Source organism: Hoplias malabaricus, chromosome 9, assembly GCF_029633855.1.
Source record: "Hoplias malabaricus isolate fHopMal1 chromosome 9, fHopMal1.hap1, whole genome shotgun sequence".
Lineage (NCBI taxonomy): Eukaryota > Metazoa > Chordata > Actinopteri > Characiformes > Erythrinidae > Hoplias > Hoplias malabaricus.
In genome coordinates this window covers 33,911,413-33,929,756 of record NC_089808.1, presented here as the reverse complement: position 1 = coordinate 33,929,756, position 18,344 = coordinate 33,911,413, and the positions used below count along the sequence as shown (strand labels likewise).

At 36.0% G+C, this 18,344-nt stretch overlaps 1 protein-coding gene across 1 annotated transcript; it reads right to left on the bottom strand.

Moving 5' to 3' along the window:
• Positions 1-5,338: 5,338 nt before the first annotated feature.
• Positions 5,339-18,344, bottom strand: fcer1g (Fc epsilon receptor IgFc epsilon receptor Ig). The gene is made up of 5 exons (XM_066681880.1): positions 17,985-18,344; positions 15,103-15,194; positions 14,150-14,185; positions 11,229-11,261; positions 5,339-6,660 (listed from the first exon to the last, which is right to left on the bottom strand). The coding sequence occupies exons 1-5, from the start codon at positions 18,046-18,048 to the stop codon at positions 6,601-6,603; spliced, it is 285 nt and encodes a 94-aa protein (XP_066537977.1). The 5' UTR covers positions 18,049-18,344; the 3' UTR covers positions 5,339-6,600.

Below are 18,344 nucleotides of genomic sequence, written 5' to 3'. Positions count from 1 at the left end.
GCGGGCGTATTTGAGACTGCATGGGGCCATCACCAGCCTGACTGCTTTTGATCTACGTTTTAAAAGTATGCTACATATATAGATGTTTTATGTTATAGAACGCACCTGAGTGACCGGGGCTCTCAGCTCTTTGAGATGTTTACACGTGTAGTTTAGGGTGACCAGATCTGAGATGGTGAAAAAGAGGACACGTCTCGTGTCGGGTGGGGGGGGGGGGGGTGATGAGGTCACGCCCCTCGCTGCCGTTGTATCCTTAGCTGAACCTATGTGTGCACCTTTATTTGCTACACATGGGAAAACATTTGAGTTTCGTTTTTAATTCATCCGAGAACTTACGTTTACGTTTCAGCATAGCTGCTCGAGATGAGGGTGGGTACATGAGCTTTGCCTGACGTAAACAAGGACTACTGACGTGCAGACTGACCAATTAAATGTTTACAGAGAAGGTTGTCGACCAATAACGGTAGCTCTACAGGCAGACCGTCCAATCAGAAGATTTTAGGCTACTTCACCACGCCCCCTTCTCACTCAAGCGAACCAATCGGAGTAGGGGAGGGCGGGACTAGTTTGTGAACGAAACTTCTCGAAGTTCTATGTAAGCTCTAGAAAAACAAAATCCCGGATGTTTGTGAAATTCCGCCCGGACATTTTTTAAGTCTAAAAAAGAGGACGTCTGGTCACCCTAGTGTAGTTAGCTGTTTGCTAAAGTAGCTTATAGAATAATCATTTCCACTCCATTGGTGCCAGAATGTAATGCCTACGCCATTAGAGGTGGAATAGAAAATTTGAATAAGGCGAACTTAAATTTAAATTAAATTTGAACCCCTCGCCTGTTGAGTGAAGGGCAACTACAGAAATGCAATTAGGGTGATGTTGGCCTCCAACCAATTTTTTTTTTACACTTTAAATGTTACGTATTGGAATATTTAAGATTGAAACCAAACTCATCAATTGATTTACAGATACAGTTTAGTACGTTTTTCCATTTAATGTGTAAAGGACAATTTTAAAAACATTTACAAATCTGTACAGTGTTGTTCAAATCTCGTAAAATAACCCATTCCAAGTAGAACATATTACAATACTCCCCATTAAACTCTATTATTCCAAAAACTAAGTAATGTGTTAACAAATATTTGATATTTGTTAAGTGCTTTGAATTACGGAATGTACAGGGGTTGGACAATGAAACTGAAACATCTGGTTTTAGATGACAATAATTTATTAGTCTGGTGTAGGGCCTCCTTTTGCGGCCAATACAGCGTCAATTCATCTTGGGAATGACATATACAAGTCCTGCACAGTGGTCAGAGGGATTTTAAGCCATTCTTCTTGCAGAATAGTGGCCAGGTCTCTACGTGATGCTGGTGGAGGAAAACGTTTCCTGACTCACTCCTCCAAAACACCCCAAAGTGTCTCAATAATATTTAGATCTGGTGACTGTGCAGGCCATGGGAGATGTTCAACTTCACTTTCATGTTCATCAAACCAATCTTTCACCAGTCTTGCTGTGTGTATTGGTGCATTGTCGTCCTGATACACGGCACCGCCTTCAGGATATAATGTTTGAACCATTGGATGCACATGGTCCTCCAGAATGGTTCGGTAGTCCTTGGCAGTGGCACGCCCATCTAGCACAAGTGTTGGGCCAAGGGAATGCCATGTTATGTCAGCCCAAACCATTACTGATCCACCCCCATGCTTCACTCTGGGCATGCACCAGTCTGGTGGTACGCTTCTTTGGGACTTCTCCACACCGTAACTCTCCCTGATGTGGGGAAAACAGTAAAGGTGGACTCATCAGAGAACAATACATGTTTCACATTGTCACAGCCCCAGATTTGCGCTCCTTGCACCATTGAAACCGACGTTTGGCATTGGCATGAGTGACCAAAGATTTGGCTATAGCAGCCCGGCCGTGTGTATTGACCCTGTGGAGCTCCCAACGGACAGTTCTGGTGGAAACAGGAGAGCTGAGGTGCACATTTAATTCTGCCATGATTTGGGCAACCATGGTTTTATGATTTTTGGATACAATCCGGGTCATCACCTGAACATCCCTTTCAGACAGCGTCCTCTTGCGTCCACAGTGAATCCTGTTGGATGTGTTTCGTTCTTCTTGGTGGTATGCTGACATTACCCTGGACACCATGGCTCTTGATGCATCACAAAGACTTGCTGTCTTGGTCACAGATGCGCCAGCAAGACGTGCACCAACAGTTTGTCCTCTTTTGAACTCTGGTATGTCACCCATAATGTTGTGTGCATTGCAATATTTTGAGCAAAACTGTGCTCTTACCCTCTGCTAATTAAACCTTCACACTCTGCAATGTGCAATTAATGAAGATTGACCACCGGGCTGCTACATTTTAGCCATGAAACCTCCCACACTAAAATGACATGTGTTTCAGTTTCATTGTCCAACCCCTGTATATTCCATACACTGAAAAAATTGCAGTGCACTGTGGGCCATTACTGAATGTCTATACTGTCCATTTTTTCAGCTCCACTGACCACTTTTTAGTTCTACAATTGCAGATTGTAGTTCACTTGGTTCTCTGCATATGTTATCTGCATTTTAGGCTGCTCTTCAATTATCTGCCCTCCCAAATGGCCATCACAGAGCAGGTAGGATTTGGGTGGTGGATCATCTCAGCCCTGCATTGGGTTGATGTGTTGGTGTGTCTTTTACTTGTACAAGTGGATCAGACACAGCAGTGCTGCTAGCGTTTAAAGCACTACGAATCACTACTGGACAGAGAATAGATCACCAACCCAAAATATCCATCCAATAGTGTCCTGTGTCCACTGATTAAGGACTAGAAGACCACCACGTAAATGTCAGTGCAGGGTTGAGAATGATCCACCACCACATTTTATACCTGCTCTGCTCTTGAAAAACTGAAAAACAAAGAAAGTATGCAGAGAAATAGATGGGATACTTAAAGGTAAATGGTGTTTTCAATGTAGTGTGTGCCTGTGAAGGACTGGCACCCCCTCCAGGGTGTGTTCCTGCCTTGTGTACAGTGATTCCGGGTAGACTCCGGACCCACCGCGACCCTAAACTGGATAGGCGGTTACAGACAATGAATGTGTTCAATGTACAGGCATCAATAATCTCATACACACACACACCTCATGCCACTTGACACATAAATGTCTTAAATATGTTTAGTTGAATGTTAGTATTTCCTGTGCATTTTGTAATCCTCCCCAAAGGGGCTGCACTTCCTGGAACACTCCGGTTCCTGCCAGCACAACCTTTCCGATTTGGTTTAATCAGGCATTTGGTAGAATTATGTTCACACGTTTCTTTCCGTTCTTCGCCCAATCCCTGTTGAGTTACTTTTCTTATAAAATGCTCTTTAGCTGTAAATATGTATATTGCTCTATGCACTGACTCTCTGGTCTGCTCCAAAAAATGTGTGATACACACCCAACATGCTGTGGCCTGTTATTATAAACTACCGTGCAGCCTGGAGCACTACAACCTCCAAAACTGTCTGAATATTACTTAGAGTATTCTAAATAAGTGTATCATAATATGCATATTATTGATTACAGTATGGTGTACAGTGACATCATAATTGCACTGAAATTGTTCATTTAAAACGATAATATTTTACGTTCCTGTATTGTCAGTGTCATTAATCTCCAGGGTTAAAAATCCAGACACCACACTTTTTCCAAAAACAAGTCCATGTCTCTACACGTCATGTGCTGTAACCAACAGAAGGAAGCAGGATAAGTCACATTTAAGTTTACCTCTTATAGCTGTGCCGTATCTTCAGAGCAAATGCAAGCAGCTCAGAGATATTTCAGAAGACAGTATGCTGTGATTTGCTGTATTAGGTTCTTAAACATAGAACCTCCATGTGTTTTGAAACAAATACTCTAAGGACATGCTCTATTTAAAAGGCTGTTTTTAATGGGTTGGAATGCTTAGACTCTTAGAGTCCTGTTCAACGCGGATCTTACCTCATGTGCAGTGTTTTAAGGCACACCCATTATGGACTCATATCTTCATCTGTGTACAGACCACAGTTCGGGTAATCTCAAGCAGCAAGCATTTACCAATGAAATAAAGACACACTGGGGCAGCTGCATATAAGCCTCCTATATCACTGTGCTCAATGCCATAAATCGGTGAGGGGGTATATAAATCAGTGTAACTGTGTTCTCTGGAGTAATGTATTTTCAGTATATTCACAGTGATGTATATCATATAGAAGCATTCATCCAGCATCAAATCACAACATTGTTCTCATAGCTGGATGCCATACAGTCTGACAGCTATGTTTAAAAATGCATAAAAACTTGCCAGTAGTGTAGAGGAGCTTTCTGCAGCAAATGAGACCTCTCATCTTTAATATCCTTGATTTCTTCTTCAAGCTTTTTGCAAGTTAATGGCATTTACTACAAAGTGTACTCCACTTACAGCATCAGTTGCACTTGAATCTAAGTTTAGGTTTCTCGGTGATATATAGTAAGTTATTTATTCCTGATGCCATTTATAAAGTATAATGAAAATGAAATGTTCAAAATTCCCTTTCTCACCATCCAGAACCTCAACAGCAAAATGTGTGCCTTCAACTTAGATACTTAAACATTCCTGTGCTCAGAGAAGCCTGATAGAGGATCTGTAGCCCAGAAGATTATCTGTTTCTCCTCTCCACTTGCCCATTTTGTTCTCTTTTGGCTTTGGGCTCTCTGATATATTGTTACCAGCTGCTGCCAGCAGAGGTGGGTAGAGTCCCCTGAATCAATACTCCAAAAGTATCCGTTAAAAAAAACGGTTCCTTTTGGTCCAAAATTAAATGTTAAAATCCTGAAAGGTCAAAGGTAAACAAAAAAAAACCGTAACAATTACTGCATTATTATCTAAATATGAACACTCATGAGTAAAAATATGTTAATTTACTCACTAATATACCTATGTGGACGTAAATGTTTGACACATACTTAAAAGTTATTTGAATAAATGTAACTTGCTGCTACACCCCTCTGTCTCCTGGCGGTAGGCCTTAGATACAGTTCTAGTCGAATTGGTAAAAATGCTGCTCTCTGGTGTTGGTTTTACACTGAAATAGTACACGATTGTAACACACAGTGCCCGCATACTTTCACTTACACACACAGACTGGCTCATATAAGTGAGGGAAATGATGTCTGTACTTTCCTTTGTAGTGGAAATATCTGTCTGTCACACAGCTACATGGTCACAGAACAGGAAGTGAGTCGGACACTGGGTGGTGGGAGGAAGGGGTGGGTTGCTATAGCAACCAAAGGCGGAAACGCAACCTCAATATAAATGACAATGTATGTTGAGTTTGTGGAAAAGAAGACATTTAATATGACCAGCCAAGAAGAGTTACACTGAAGAACTATACAATGTTACAGTACAAATGATATAAACACGACAAAAATAGCATTAGTGGGAAATTTTACAAACATAAAGCTTATTGTGTTATTAGAATTATATAATGGTTATGCTTTTCATGGGAAGCAGTGCAGTGTGGGGTTGGTTGTTACAGTTTGTGATCTCTGCTATACTTCCCAGGCCGTATATTAAACATTACGATAAATCAACTAATGGGGAAGAACAAAAAAGCTGCACATGTTCACTTAAAAACAGCAAGCTTTAAGGCCAGCAAGCACTTCCTGGAATCATGTGCTTGTCTCAGAGTGTTGGGACAAACCTCATAACCCTAAAATGCTTCTTTAACAGAAGCAGGAGAAAGCATACTTCATTTTTAATGAAAGATGATGTATAAAAGTAATACTTTCCAAGTATTTTGGACCAGATGTATTGTGTTCATCCTGAAAGTTTTATATTTCAAATTATATACACTTGAACAGACCAGCACCTGCTCCAACCAGCCCCGACCACCTCAGCACACATTATCTGGCAACCTTTATTTATAATAGGCTTTCTCATCATTACTCAAACCTATCAGAGACCATTTTATAGCTTAAATTATTATGTTTTTCTAATATCTACATACTCTCAGACAAAGATACATGTACATTATTTGTCACTGAAGTTATAAAGAGTTTAAATGGACCTGTAGAGGTACAATAATGGTTTTAAAGCCTGTTTTGTTCCCTAAAGGTACATTGAAGGGAATGAAGGTGAATATTTGTAATCTTTCATTATAGAATTTTGTAAAATAAAGGAAAATAATATAAGTTCAGGAGAGGGAATTGGGCATATTAAATCAACACTATTTTAAAATCTACAATTATAATAGAAAATAGTACAAATTTGGTTCCTAATTAAAGGTACTGAATATGTACCCTTGAGGGTACCACAACATTTACAAGTTTTCTGACAGTGTAGTTATTTATTTTACTCTGAGCCATTTTTAACAAAATGGATGTCAAAGAGGACAGTCGTTTTTAATGTTACACCAACCAACTCTCTTCTCACTTAAGTCTCTAACACATATATAGCACATATTCTACAAAATAATTAAGCATAAAAATAAGTAATAGATCTTGATTATGTACAATACAAACACACAGCTACATGATGAGAAATATAATATGGCATGAAGTTACATGTAATGACAACGAGGAAACAAAAAGATTATGATGGTTTTATTTTTTGTTCTTCATCTGGATGGTCTCATAGGGGTCTTCAGTGTGTGGTGCAAGACCCTGAGAGAAGGAGAGAAAGAGAAAGGAGAGATGTTTTTATGTCTCATTTCCCTTCACTTTTAAATTTTATTCCATCTTTTTACATTTTATTATTATTGTTTAGAAGTCTCTCAGACACACACACAAACACACACATACAGATCATCCATAACATTATGACTACCTCCTTATTTCCACACTCTACTCACTGTCCATTCTCTCAGCTTCATTGACCAGACAGGAGCAATTTGTAGCTCTACAGACTGTAGTCCTTCTGTTGCTCTCTATACCCTGTTTGCCCCCTTTCACCCTGTTCTGCAATGATCAGGACCACCACAGGGCAGGTATGATTTGGGTGGTGGATCATTCTCAGTGCTGCACACGGTGGAGTGTTCAAACACAGCAGGGTTTTTGCTGGATATTTATTTGTATTTTTTTAACAGATGAACTGCTGTCTCTGAATTTACATCTACAAGGTGGACCAATGAGGTAGGTGTGTCTAAAAGGGTGGACAGTAAACACTCCAGCAGCACTGCTGTGTCTGATACACTTTTACCAGCGCTACACACACATCACCACCAGGTCAGTGTCAATGCAGCACTGAGTTTTTACTGTCCACCCTTTTAGACACACCTACCTCGTTGGTCCACCTTGTAGATGTCCATCACCAAATCTTCTTGTTCTTAAATAGAATGAAAGGGTGCAAACAGAGTATGCAGAGGAACAGATGTAATTGGAGAACAACAAATTCCTCCTGTATGGTCAGTGGAGCTGAGATAATGAACAATGAGTGAAGATACAAGATGGTCATAATGTTATGGTTGATCAGTGTACACACAATCACATGCATTGACATAATCACATACACAGAATCACACACTGCTACACACACACACACACACACACAAACACTCAGTCTTTCTCATACACATATTTTCAGCTTCATTCAAACACTGTGTATTTCCAAAATGCAAATATAGTTTAATATTGATTTAATTTTTTTTTAAATCATGTCTGATGTTATTTTACTATTTACTACTTTAAAGGCTCTAATTTTGTATTTGTGCTGGTGTCAAACTGTCTATTCCTATATTTTACTCATTTCTACTGCAATTTCTACGTTTTTTTTAACAACACTTATTACTAATAAAAGTTAGTACTAAATACTACAAATAGCAACAATAATTATAATAATGCATATTACTATTATCATTTTACTTATTGTTCTCTGTGATGAGGATAAAATAAATGCTAATTAATTAGAAGTCCAAGCACCAAAGGTGAAAGAACCCTGTAGTTTTTCTTTATCTCAGATTAAAACTGAATGCACACACAACCATACGTTGTACAGGCATGAAATTTTGCCAGGTGGTAGCAGTACCCGGTACATGAGCTCAGCCTGACTGGCCTGATGGTGGTGCTATAGTGGTGCTTTGAGGTCCATATCACCTACTCTGCATGACATGGAGACAACATTATTTTCTCCCATGATACCTTGGGTCAGAACACACAAAAACACTTCAGGAACCCGTAAACTCTGCCCACTTCTATCTGAATTAATTTGTATAATGTACAAAATCACACACCTCCCAAAACTAGTCTCTGGGTTTTAACCCATATGAACGTAGGTGGTATCAGACAAGTCCTAAGAACATGAACTTTAATAATTTGGAAACTGGCTTGAATATGTGTGATATTTTGCAAAGCAGCTCCAAACCTAAATGGGAAGTACTTGTGGCTTTTTTTGAAAATCTGTTAAATTTATCACAACGTGCAGATTCTCAGACACGTCAAGCGCTATTCAGACATCGATTACACCACACACAGGATCTGACACACAGTCTCTCAGAGACATTTATGGCATCAGGCACATGTTTGTTTTCAGGCATAACAGTGTTTTTCCTTGTAAGAGCAGTTCTTCTTTTGTGTGCATGGGTAGACTTGCTTGCACAAAGTATTATTTCTTAAGGCATAGGGGATTGCTTTCCGACATGCACACAACACAGTCACTAATAGGTAGTCACTCAACTTAAACACAACACTCCAAACACACATACCATTTGCAATGATTTGTGAAGTCAGTACTTTAAGAGTTTATATTTTCAGTGTTGTGCACCTGATCTAACTGAATTCAGAGTCAAACACAAATCATTTAAAATAATGCTTAAATAATCTACTATATATTCAAAACTATCTATGGACCAATCTATCTATAGATGTGTGTGTGTGTGTCAGATTAACACCTTGAGTGTGCCCATATATATATATATATATATATATATATATATATATATATATATAGAGAGAGAGAGAGAGAGAGAGAGAGAGTGTATATATATATTTTTTTTATATTTTTGTTGTTGTTTTTGCTCGGGCGCACTCAAGGTGTTAATCTGGTTAAATATTATAGCAGCACACTTGATCATGTAATGCATCTTTGCATCTTTGTGTAATTTTGTCGTTCTGTGCTAGATTTGTGCGCTGCTCGTCATAAAAATCAGCAAACATTTCTTTCACATCTACATCTGCTTGCACTGTTAACTTGTGTCATATTTAAATACATTCCTAATAGTTACTTGCTATAACTGTTCTACTACACATTAGGTTTTGTACTAGATTTTTTTCCTTTAAAATCTTTCAGTCTCTTTCAAACTGTCAGTCGTTTTAGCAACACGAATGTAAACGTTTTGACATGAAATTTAAAAAAAAATAGACAGAACCTTGTGTGTCTCAGGTGCATTGCCAAAGAAGCCTTACACATTGTGCAGTTTAAAAGTGTATCGTTTTCTCTTTCCATGTGCATATTGTTTTGCTAAAATCCCTACTTGTACCTACTTATGACAATCATTTGTGATAAAGGGACCAATAAAATCTGTCCCAAATATTTTTTACTTACATTAAAGAAGCAATCTGTCATTTTACCCAATAATTCTTCTTAACAATTTGAAACAATTCATATGCATTCAAGCTTCGCCTTGAGATTCTTTTTTAATGCAATTTTAAACATTGCTTCCTCATGTGATTGACCTGCACTGTGCAGCGTATACTAGAAGAACCAGGCACAATTTAAAAGCTGTTTGAATCTTTATCACGTATGAACTGAGGATGTAAATATTCCTTCATTCATTTATTTCCTGTAACCGCTTATCCAGTTCAGGGTCTCAGTGGGTCCAGAGCCTACAACAGAGCCCTGGACAGTGTGCCAGTATCATACTCTCACACAATCATGTATACTCTCAAAACTATAAAGAATTTTGATTAGAAAATCCACCTACTAATGTTCCATGTTTTTTTTAGGATTGTGGAAAGAGTCCCAGCACCAGGAGGAAACCAATGCAGACTTGAGGAGAACACTGCTGGGTGTGTTCTCCCTGTGTCTGCATGCGATTCTTCCCACTGTCCAAAAACACATGCTGACTGGTGGATTGTTTATTTTAAAACGCCCCTAAACCTGAGTGTGTTACGACATGTTATGCATTGACACATTGTCCATGGTGTGTTTAGACTCTAAACACTGCAACCCGGCACACACTGCATTTAAATAAAGCAGTTACAGAAAATTAATGAATAAATTAATTATTTACAGCTCTTTAATTAACATTAAAAATTATAAATAATTTTTTTTGCATTCTCATGTAAAGTTACAGTTTAGAAGATACTAAGGCTTTCTTTGATCTGCAACAATTTACAAAGAAAAGTTCAATCATAAAAGCTAGATAGATGCATTCTGCACTAATTCATTTTCCATTACTAGTGAAGTAAAGCGATGTGGTGAAGGTTTAATTCATGTGGCCTAACCTTGACTCCAAAAATAGAAACCATAAACACTATATTAGAAAGACGTCAGTGTTGATGGACATATTTGTCTATGTGGTATCTATCTCCAGAGTTTGCCTGAAGCACCTGCTACTTATCTATTTATACAGTTTTTTTATTACATATTTTATTAAATATATTTTTGCCCAAAATATCAGATTTCAAGATGCAAAATAAGGATAAATTAATATGACATTAGTAAGGTTTAATTCAAACATTTTTAGACTGAGCAAATATTTTGCATAAGACTATACATAGAAAATTATTAAAAAGAACGGATAAATAACGCATAATTCATATATTGTCCAGATTTGTAAAAGTGGTTTCACTACTCTGATTTGAATGAAGAAGTTAATTTAGTTTTCCCCCTCTAAATATTACTTTAATTTAAATAAATATAATGAATCACAGATTTGTCCGTGTATGTGGAGACAAAGAATGAAAGGGTTTAACTTTCACAGAAGTGATATTTGCCATACTGGTAGATCAAGTACACGCGTCAGCCACATTTATTACTAATCAGAGGAAGATATCATCAGACAGTAGCAATAGACTAATAACCTGATAATAGCAAAAGAACAAAGAACATTTGTGACAGCTTAATTATTTGGGAAACTAAAGAATGCAAAGGATGACGGTGATAAAAACTTTGATTAAAAACCTCTTTTTTCCTCTGAGAAAACATTCTGAATAAGCCTGGTAAATAAAGTGTAGTATTTTTGTTATTGGTGTCCCACTGTTCTGACCACCTTTAAAAAAGTATAAAAGCTTACCTCATAAACGCCCTCTGCTGCTGCTGCATCTTTCTGAAAAATTGAAAAGAACAAAGTAGTGTTTGAACAGGTGAACCGTACAATCACCCACAATTTACACAAGTACAATAAATATCGCTAACATATATGAACTTTTGTACACTTTTTGTAATACACTACTAAGTTGTATGCACGTTTTTTACTGTAATGCTAGTACTTCTGTAATAACGTTCACCTGCTGAGACAATACCTTACACAAAATGAGTAACTTTGAGTAACTTTTATCCTAAAAGAATACTTTGTATATGAATTTTAAATAAATGTGAAGCTTTATAAAACAACTGCCACTTGCTGGAATTACTTTATATCAGTAAAAGTTTATGTAGGTGTCATTTAGCCTTATTAATGTTGACCTATGTTAGTGTTACCCAGTTATGTTCACCCTACAACCATCTTCCTATGTTTGTTAATGTTAAAGGTAAATCAAACGCCACTCTGGACCTATTTAATATATACATGTTTCTCACAGAAGGTGCTGCAGATTTTCAGAAACCAAGATGTTCAGAGATAAGCTGGGTAAAAAAAAAAAAAAAAAACGAAAAAAAAACAGAGAGGTGATGCGATTCTAAAAAGATTTGATCATGTTTTCTAAAACTTACATTCCACACCCGAGTAGTGTTGCTTAATAGAGTTTCACAGAAACCACCAAGCCCTTGATTATAAGATACTGACATTAGTCAAGGTCGCTTATTTCCATCTTATTGGTATAACACTGTGGTCAACATTAGAGGGGCTCAACAGGGGAAAGAAATGTCAAAATGCTGTAAAAATTATTTTGGTATTATGTGGTTATTGCCCTAAAGCTATGTTTATTTTCTGTTTTGTGATATCAGCAGTGCCTTAGTTCTAACCTATTTGGACTTGCTAGGATGCAATATCAGATTCGATTAAAAAAAAATGTTTAAATGTAGAAATATCTAGAATAATAATTTTGTAATTATTTGGAATGATTTTGGATAACAGCATCTGATAAATTATGTACATTTTAAAAAGTGAGCCTCATTCTTATCTGAGGTTATTAACTTCAGTCATGCAAATTTAACTTTTATCGCATAAGGTTCTAATGAACATATATTGATTTATCAGTAAAATCGAGCTTTCGTCTCAAGCAGTAAAACCTAAAGAAAGAGCTAAATGACGCAAGCTCAGTCTAATCAAATAAGAAGTGAATTATACAGGAACCCAGTAAAAATAAACTCAGCTTTGTCAGCTGTTTACTGTGAGCAGTACACATTTCCTATTTTAACTGTGACTTTCTTCCCATTTCTTTAAAAAAAAAAAGTGTAACTGCTTTTAGGTGTCATCTCTATAACTTCTATTCAAAAGGCTGCATAGGAAGAACATTTTAGTTCTGACTGAATGTTTTTACCAAATTTGGACATCAGTATCTGAATACTTGTTTAAAACTGCATATGAACTGGGGAAAGTATGTGAATATACTTTTTAATATACTTTTTTAAGTAAAGTGAACACAGTGTAATATAGTAATATTCAGTAATGTAAGAAAACAGTGTCATTTATGTCATCAAGTCCACTGTTAACAGTTTATTTATCATTACAGTTATACAGCACCTTTCTAAACACACAAGGACACTTTACAATCCACACTGCACAGAATGCAATTCCATTCAACATTCAATTCAGACACACATTGGCAAGAAGTGGCAGCCAAATGTGCACAAGGTACTTTTAACCAGGAACGGCCATCCACCTGAAGGACTGCATCAAGCACCAGGGTTTCACCCAGAATAGAGCACCAATCCATAACTGGGCATACACACATATCCAGATATTCATTCACATACACGTTCATTCACTCATACACCTAACTTCCATGTTTTTGGACTGTGGGAGGAAACCGTAGACCCTGAAGGAAACCCACACAGACACCGAGAGAACATTGAAACTCCGCTCAAATGGAACTTGATCCCAGCACTGGGAGGCAAATGTGCTAACCACCAAGCCACTGAGTCGCCCAAAACTTTGGGGAAGAGCCACTAAAATCCATAATCTACTGTTGAAACACTGACTCAAACAAAAGGCCTTTCCCAAAAACAACTAATATAATAATACAAATATAAAACTAGACAGTTACATTCAGCATCTATCAATATCGGAATTGAAATTTGTACATTATTCTTCCTTTCTTAATCTGTTATGGTCTAAAATAAACCGCTAAAGCAGAATGGTTTTGGCCATTCATTAAACAGAACAGGAGCTGTTACACCAAAAAAGACTATAATTTACTAAATAGTAAAAAAATAATAATTCCTTAACTCACTAAAACACTTGAGTACTAGTAAAAAGTATTCAGATTTGTAAATACACTAAGAATTACAAATCCATCAATGTTTATTTTATGTCAGAGAGTAGGCAAGTCAATTATTGGTCGATAGAAATAATTCAATAAATCACAGAAATAATTGTGATAAACGATATCATTGTCCAATTTATGCCACTGATGTAATGATAATATAATGATAATAGCTAAACAATGCAAATCCACATCCAGATATTGCTGGTAATGAATAAATTAATTATTTACAGCTCTTTTAATTAACATTAAAAACTATAACACAGTGTAAAAAGTCAGTAGTTTTGGATTTTGACAACTGTAATCTCAATGTTTTGAATGTTTCAAAAATATTTTCATAGGAGCACAATTACCAGCCAGTAGAGTAAAAATTATTTCACTTGATTAATTTGCTTAAAATATGTAAAATTATTTTATACAGATAACATTAGTTATATGTTAGTTGTATAACATACAGCTTGTTTTTTTCTCTTTTAGTAAGTGTATCCTTACCATCGACCTTTACACCATTTAGCACAGTGACAGAAAATGTTGCCGTTAATATTATTTAACCAAAATAAATAATTACCTTGGGGTAAGAGATGTTTCCACGTTCATTCAGCAACTGTGAATGTGAAAACAACATTTATAGTGATAAAATGGAGGCTCATATTTTCACCGTCGAACAGCAGCAAATAATACTTATGACAGTGATTGTCATTTTCATGTTTTGTTTTTTCTATGAAGTGATACTTTCAAGAGCAATAAAATAGAGTAGTCCATGAATGAACTCTCATGAAAATAAAATGATGCTCCACATGGAGCTATGTAATAAATAGCTCTAGTAAAGAATGGTTGATACATACAGGCCACTAGGTGGAAAAAAATAGACCGGAAAAACATGAAGAATAAAATCATCAACTGATGTCTAATATAGGGTTATGTATTCGTCTAAACACTAGGAAGCCGTTTTGGTTTCTGAGCGTAAGGGGTAGACAGTTGTGAATAAAATTTTGAAACCCTTGTTGAAATGCACTGAATTATTGGTGTTTAATTCAAATGTAACTGCATTACGTCTATTTATTAGTCTATTGAATGCAACCAACTGGGAAAAATAAAGTAGAAATGTGCCATAATATTTGCAAAGAACATATATTAAGAGTTTTCCTAAATATGTTAAATTTACCAAATAAATAATAATTGTGCATAAAAAGGTACAAAAATGTGTTCTCCATATGGAATGTGTGCTTATTATTTGTTTCACAAATAAAAAAACAAAACAAAACAAAACATATAATCAGACGTTTTGTCCAAACCTTTGCAATTGATTGTGTCTAATCAGTAGATATATGTTTAATTCTTTAACATTGGATATGAATATTGGATATGATAGGAATATTATAACATACACTGAAATTAAAGATAATTGAAAGCTGAGAAATCATCATCAACACAAATCAAAAACATGCCAAACAGATTCACACTTTCCTGAACCACTGACAATACCATGAAGAAATAAAGAGAGAGTGTAACAGAAAATACCTTCATTCTGCAGTAAAGGACAGTTAGGACCACTCCATAGATGAAGAGAATGGCATCTAAGATGTAGCAGATTTTGGGTTCATCCAAAGCAGCTTTACAAGGAATTAAAGAGTGGAAATCATTAAACAGTAGTATGCTTTGTCTTCTACTTCAAATAAGATTATTCTGATAATAATATAACATGGCACAGCTTGCAAAAAAAAAAAAAAAAAAAAAAAGCTTTTTCTTGTAACAAGAAGATGTTTGAAAAGAGTAACAGCTGTTATACTGTGAAATGCAAATCCCAAGAAGTCACAAGGTATCTATTTTGTATGTAAAGGTGAAAAATATAAATGAAATGCAAAGAAATAAAAAAAATGAACTAACATGCACATCCTTTAAAGCTATTAATAAAGCCATTAAGCTAGTAATATACGATATTTAATTCATAACACTACAAAGACTACATTTAATATGCTTAATAAAATATTTTTGTTGTTTCTTTTTATATTTTCTCATTGTTGCTTTTTATTGGATTTCAGCTACTCAACAACTCAGGGTCTTCATTGTAAGGTGTTTACTTTCATAATTCAGTTATATTTAGATGGTGAGAGGTCTGGGCGATTTTAGCACCTGGACTCTTTTACTAAAGAGTCATGCTGTTGTAATTCATGCAGAATGTAAAATGGCTTTAAAATTCAGAAAATAAATAAGCAAGGTCTTCCCAGAATTCCCAGAAAATACATTGTTTTGATGGCACCATGTTGCTGCCAAACCCATATACATCATTCAGCATTAACAGTGCCTTCACAGATGTGCAAGGGACCATTCCATGTGTACTATTGCATGCGAATGCTAGCACGGATGCCAGCTTACAATACATGATTCAAGGTGGGTAATCCCTCTCATTCCATATCCCCTCACAGCTCGTCTTAAATGAATTTATTACACTCAAATGCCATATATGAGTGCAATAATCAAATATGTGCTGTTCTCAGTACTAAAGTTTGTGCGCATACATTTGGTGATATGTTTCCTATTATGAGTGGACCTTGTCTCATTATTATTTTTCTTTTATAAAATTAGGTTGACCTATGTGTTCATAGCTGTGGTCTTCTGTTCTCCTGTCCGTTTATTTGTGTATTTACTTATTTACTATTCACAACTTATTGTTAAAAAATATCATAAATTGATAAGAACCAAGCATATGTGTTTGAACCAAGCATATGGTAAATTCTTTAATCAGTCTATAGACTTTCACACGGCCACTTTGTATTCTGGTTTGTTCTTTTTTTTTTTTTTAACTGAATGGTGTAAAAACCACAGGCTAAAAACATTGGAGGTTCAAGTTTTTTTGCACTAGCACTAAACCCATCTGGTCAAGCCACATGTGACATCAAAAATATGCTAACACACAGTTCTATATTTACACACTATAAGTTCAGTCTTCTTATATGCAGTGTAAATGCCTTTGCAGAAGTGTAGAAGTTATTAATGTAGACAAAGGCCACAGTATATTCACACATGCACACAAACATTTATGTATGTATATGTGCAAGTGCTTATATGAGAACGTTGTACAGAGTCCCTATAAGAATGATACAGCAGTTAAGTATTTCATTACTCTACCCTAAACATTTTATTAATAAATGTTTAAAAAATGCATTCCTTACTTTGTCCAGTTTCATATTGGGCGTTTGCATGCCAAATTGTTGTTGCGCAATAAATGTAAATATCCACCTAGGGATATTTAAAATGGGGGTTCTGAAAGACTAGAAATGTGATTGATTCGTAAAAAAAATTTTGGGTAAGACTTTATACTTTAGAAAATCTAATAGAGTTCTTTTTATTACATATTAAAGATGTGGGAAACGGAAAAACAGCACCAACTTAAAGTAAGGTTTGTTTAATTGAAATGGAACAGCTGAAAATAGAGATGCAATTCACAATAATATCAGTATTTCAACTAACAATTGATTTATTACTAGAAGACCTGGAGGAGCTGATTTAATTTAGGTGATGTTGGACAAATTGTCTGACATCGGCACAGACCCACGGTTTGTATTAATGCACTGGTAGTTGAAAATGAAACATATAAACTATTTATTGTTCATGATTTAGTTTTCAGTTATACTGTCCTTTAGATCTTCATCAGGGGTCAGTTTCTGACCACAGGAAGACTCTCTATTGGATATCTTTAATTGACCATCCTGAGATAGATGTGATATAAACAAAGCATTCAGAGTGTTTTAAATGAAACGATGCTTTGTACAGGTACATACTGACCGACTAATCACCCAAAACGACCCCTGGATTTTCATGTGAAGTTTTCTCTAAAACAAATAAGGTTTATTGGGGAATATTTAGCTTTAAAATACACTTGTACATCTCCATCATTACTGGATAACATATCACTGGGCAGTATATTTATAACCATTCATAAGTTTTCTGTGCTGTAACACTTAGAGATACTAATCATTAATTATTTTGGACTATACTTTCTTCAGTACCGTTAGCTGTTTTCAGCATTTTATAGGACCTTACTGATATCAGTGGTGGTTGCTTCCTGCTTAATACTAAAACTAATGGCTTTGACTGGGAAACAAGCTTTTTTCTGTCTGTGTATATTTCTGAGAAACAAATATGTCAACTGTCTTTTTGTACCCTAAAAAAACCTGAAATTTCCAAAGCCATTATTTCAGAGCCAAAGAATTCAACATTCCAACAAAATGGTAACACAGAATAGAGTTTGAATACGCACATTTGATGTGATAAAAGTGAAAGAGGAATTGTACGTTATAATCTAACAATAATAATTCAAGGACAAATAATGCAGTTCAGTTTGAAGCTGCCACCCACACCGTTACATAACAACAGATAATGATGAAGTCTTTTGAACTCACCAACACTGCCAAAGCTCATCCAAAGTGGAAAAAGAGAAAAAATGGAGAATCTGCCGTTTTTCATATTTAAAACCTAAGCTTTACAGAGAACCAGAACCACAGGCTGAAGCGATGGACAGCAAGCTTGGGGGCTTTAAGGAAACTGACGCGAACGAAGCGAGAGGTGAACAAGGGGAAGTTGTGGTCGGCAGATGTCCGTTTTGAAGTTTAAGCCAACCCTACTTCGCAGTGACGAGGTGAGAAAAAAATACTTTTCAGCTATATACTTCATGATTTCTCTTAAATGATGACACAAGTTTTGTACCTTGCAGTGTCATTGAGATTATAGAGACTTCACTGTACCTGTGACCTTGGGTCTGT

Bases quoted from the DNA above. Each gene is read 5' to 3' on its own strand.
- fcer1g (XM_066681880.1), bottom strand. From the start codon at position 18,048: ATGAAAAACGGCAGATTCTCCATTTTTTCTCTTTTTCCACTTTGGATG. The intron at 14,186-15,102 runs GTATTTTCTGTT...TCACATTCACAG, and splicing joins TCCTTTACTGCAGAATGAAG to TTGCTGAATGAACGTGGAAA. The intron at 11,262-14,149 runs GTAATTATTTAT...TCAATTTTTCAG, and splicing joins GAAACATCTCTTACCCCAAG to AAAGATGCAGCAGCAGCAGA.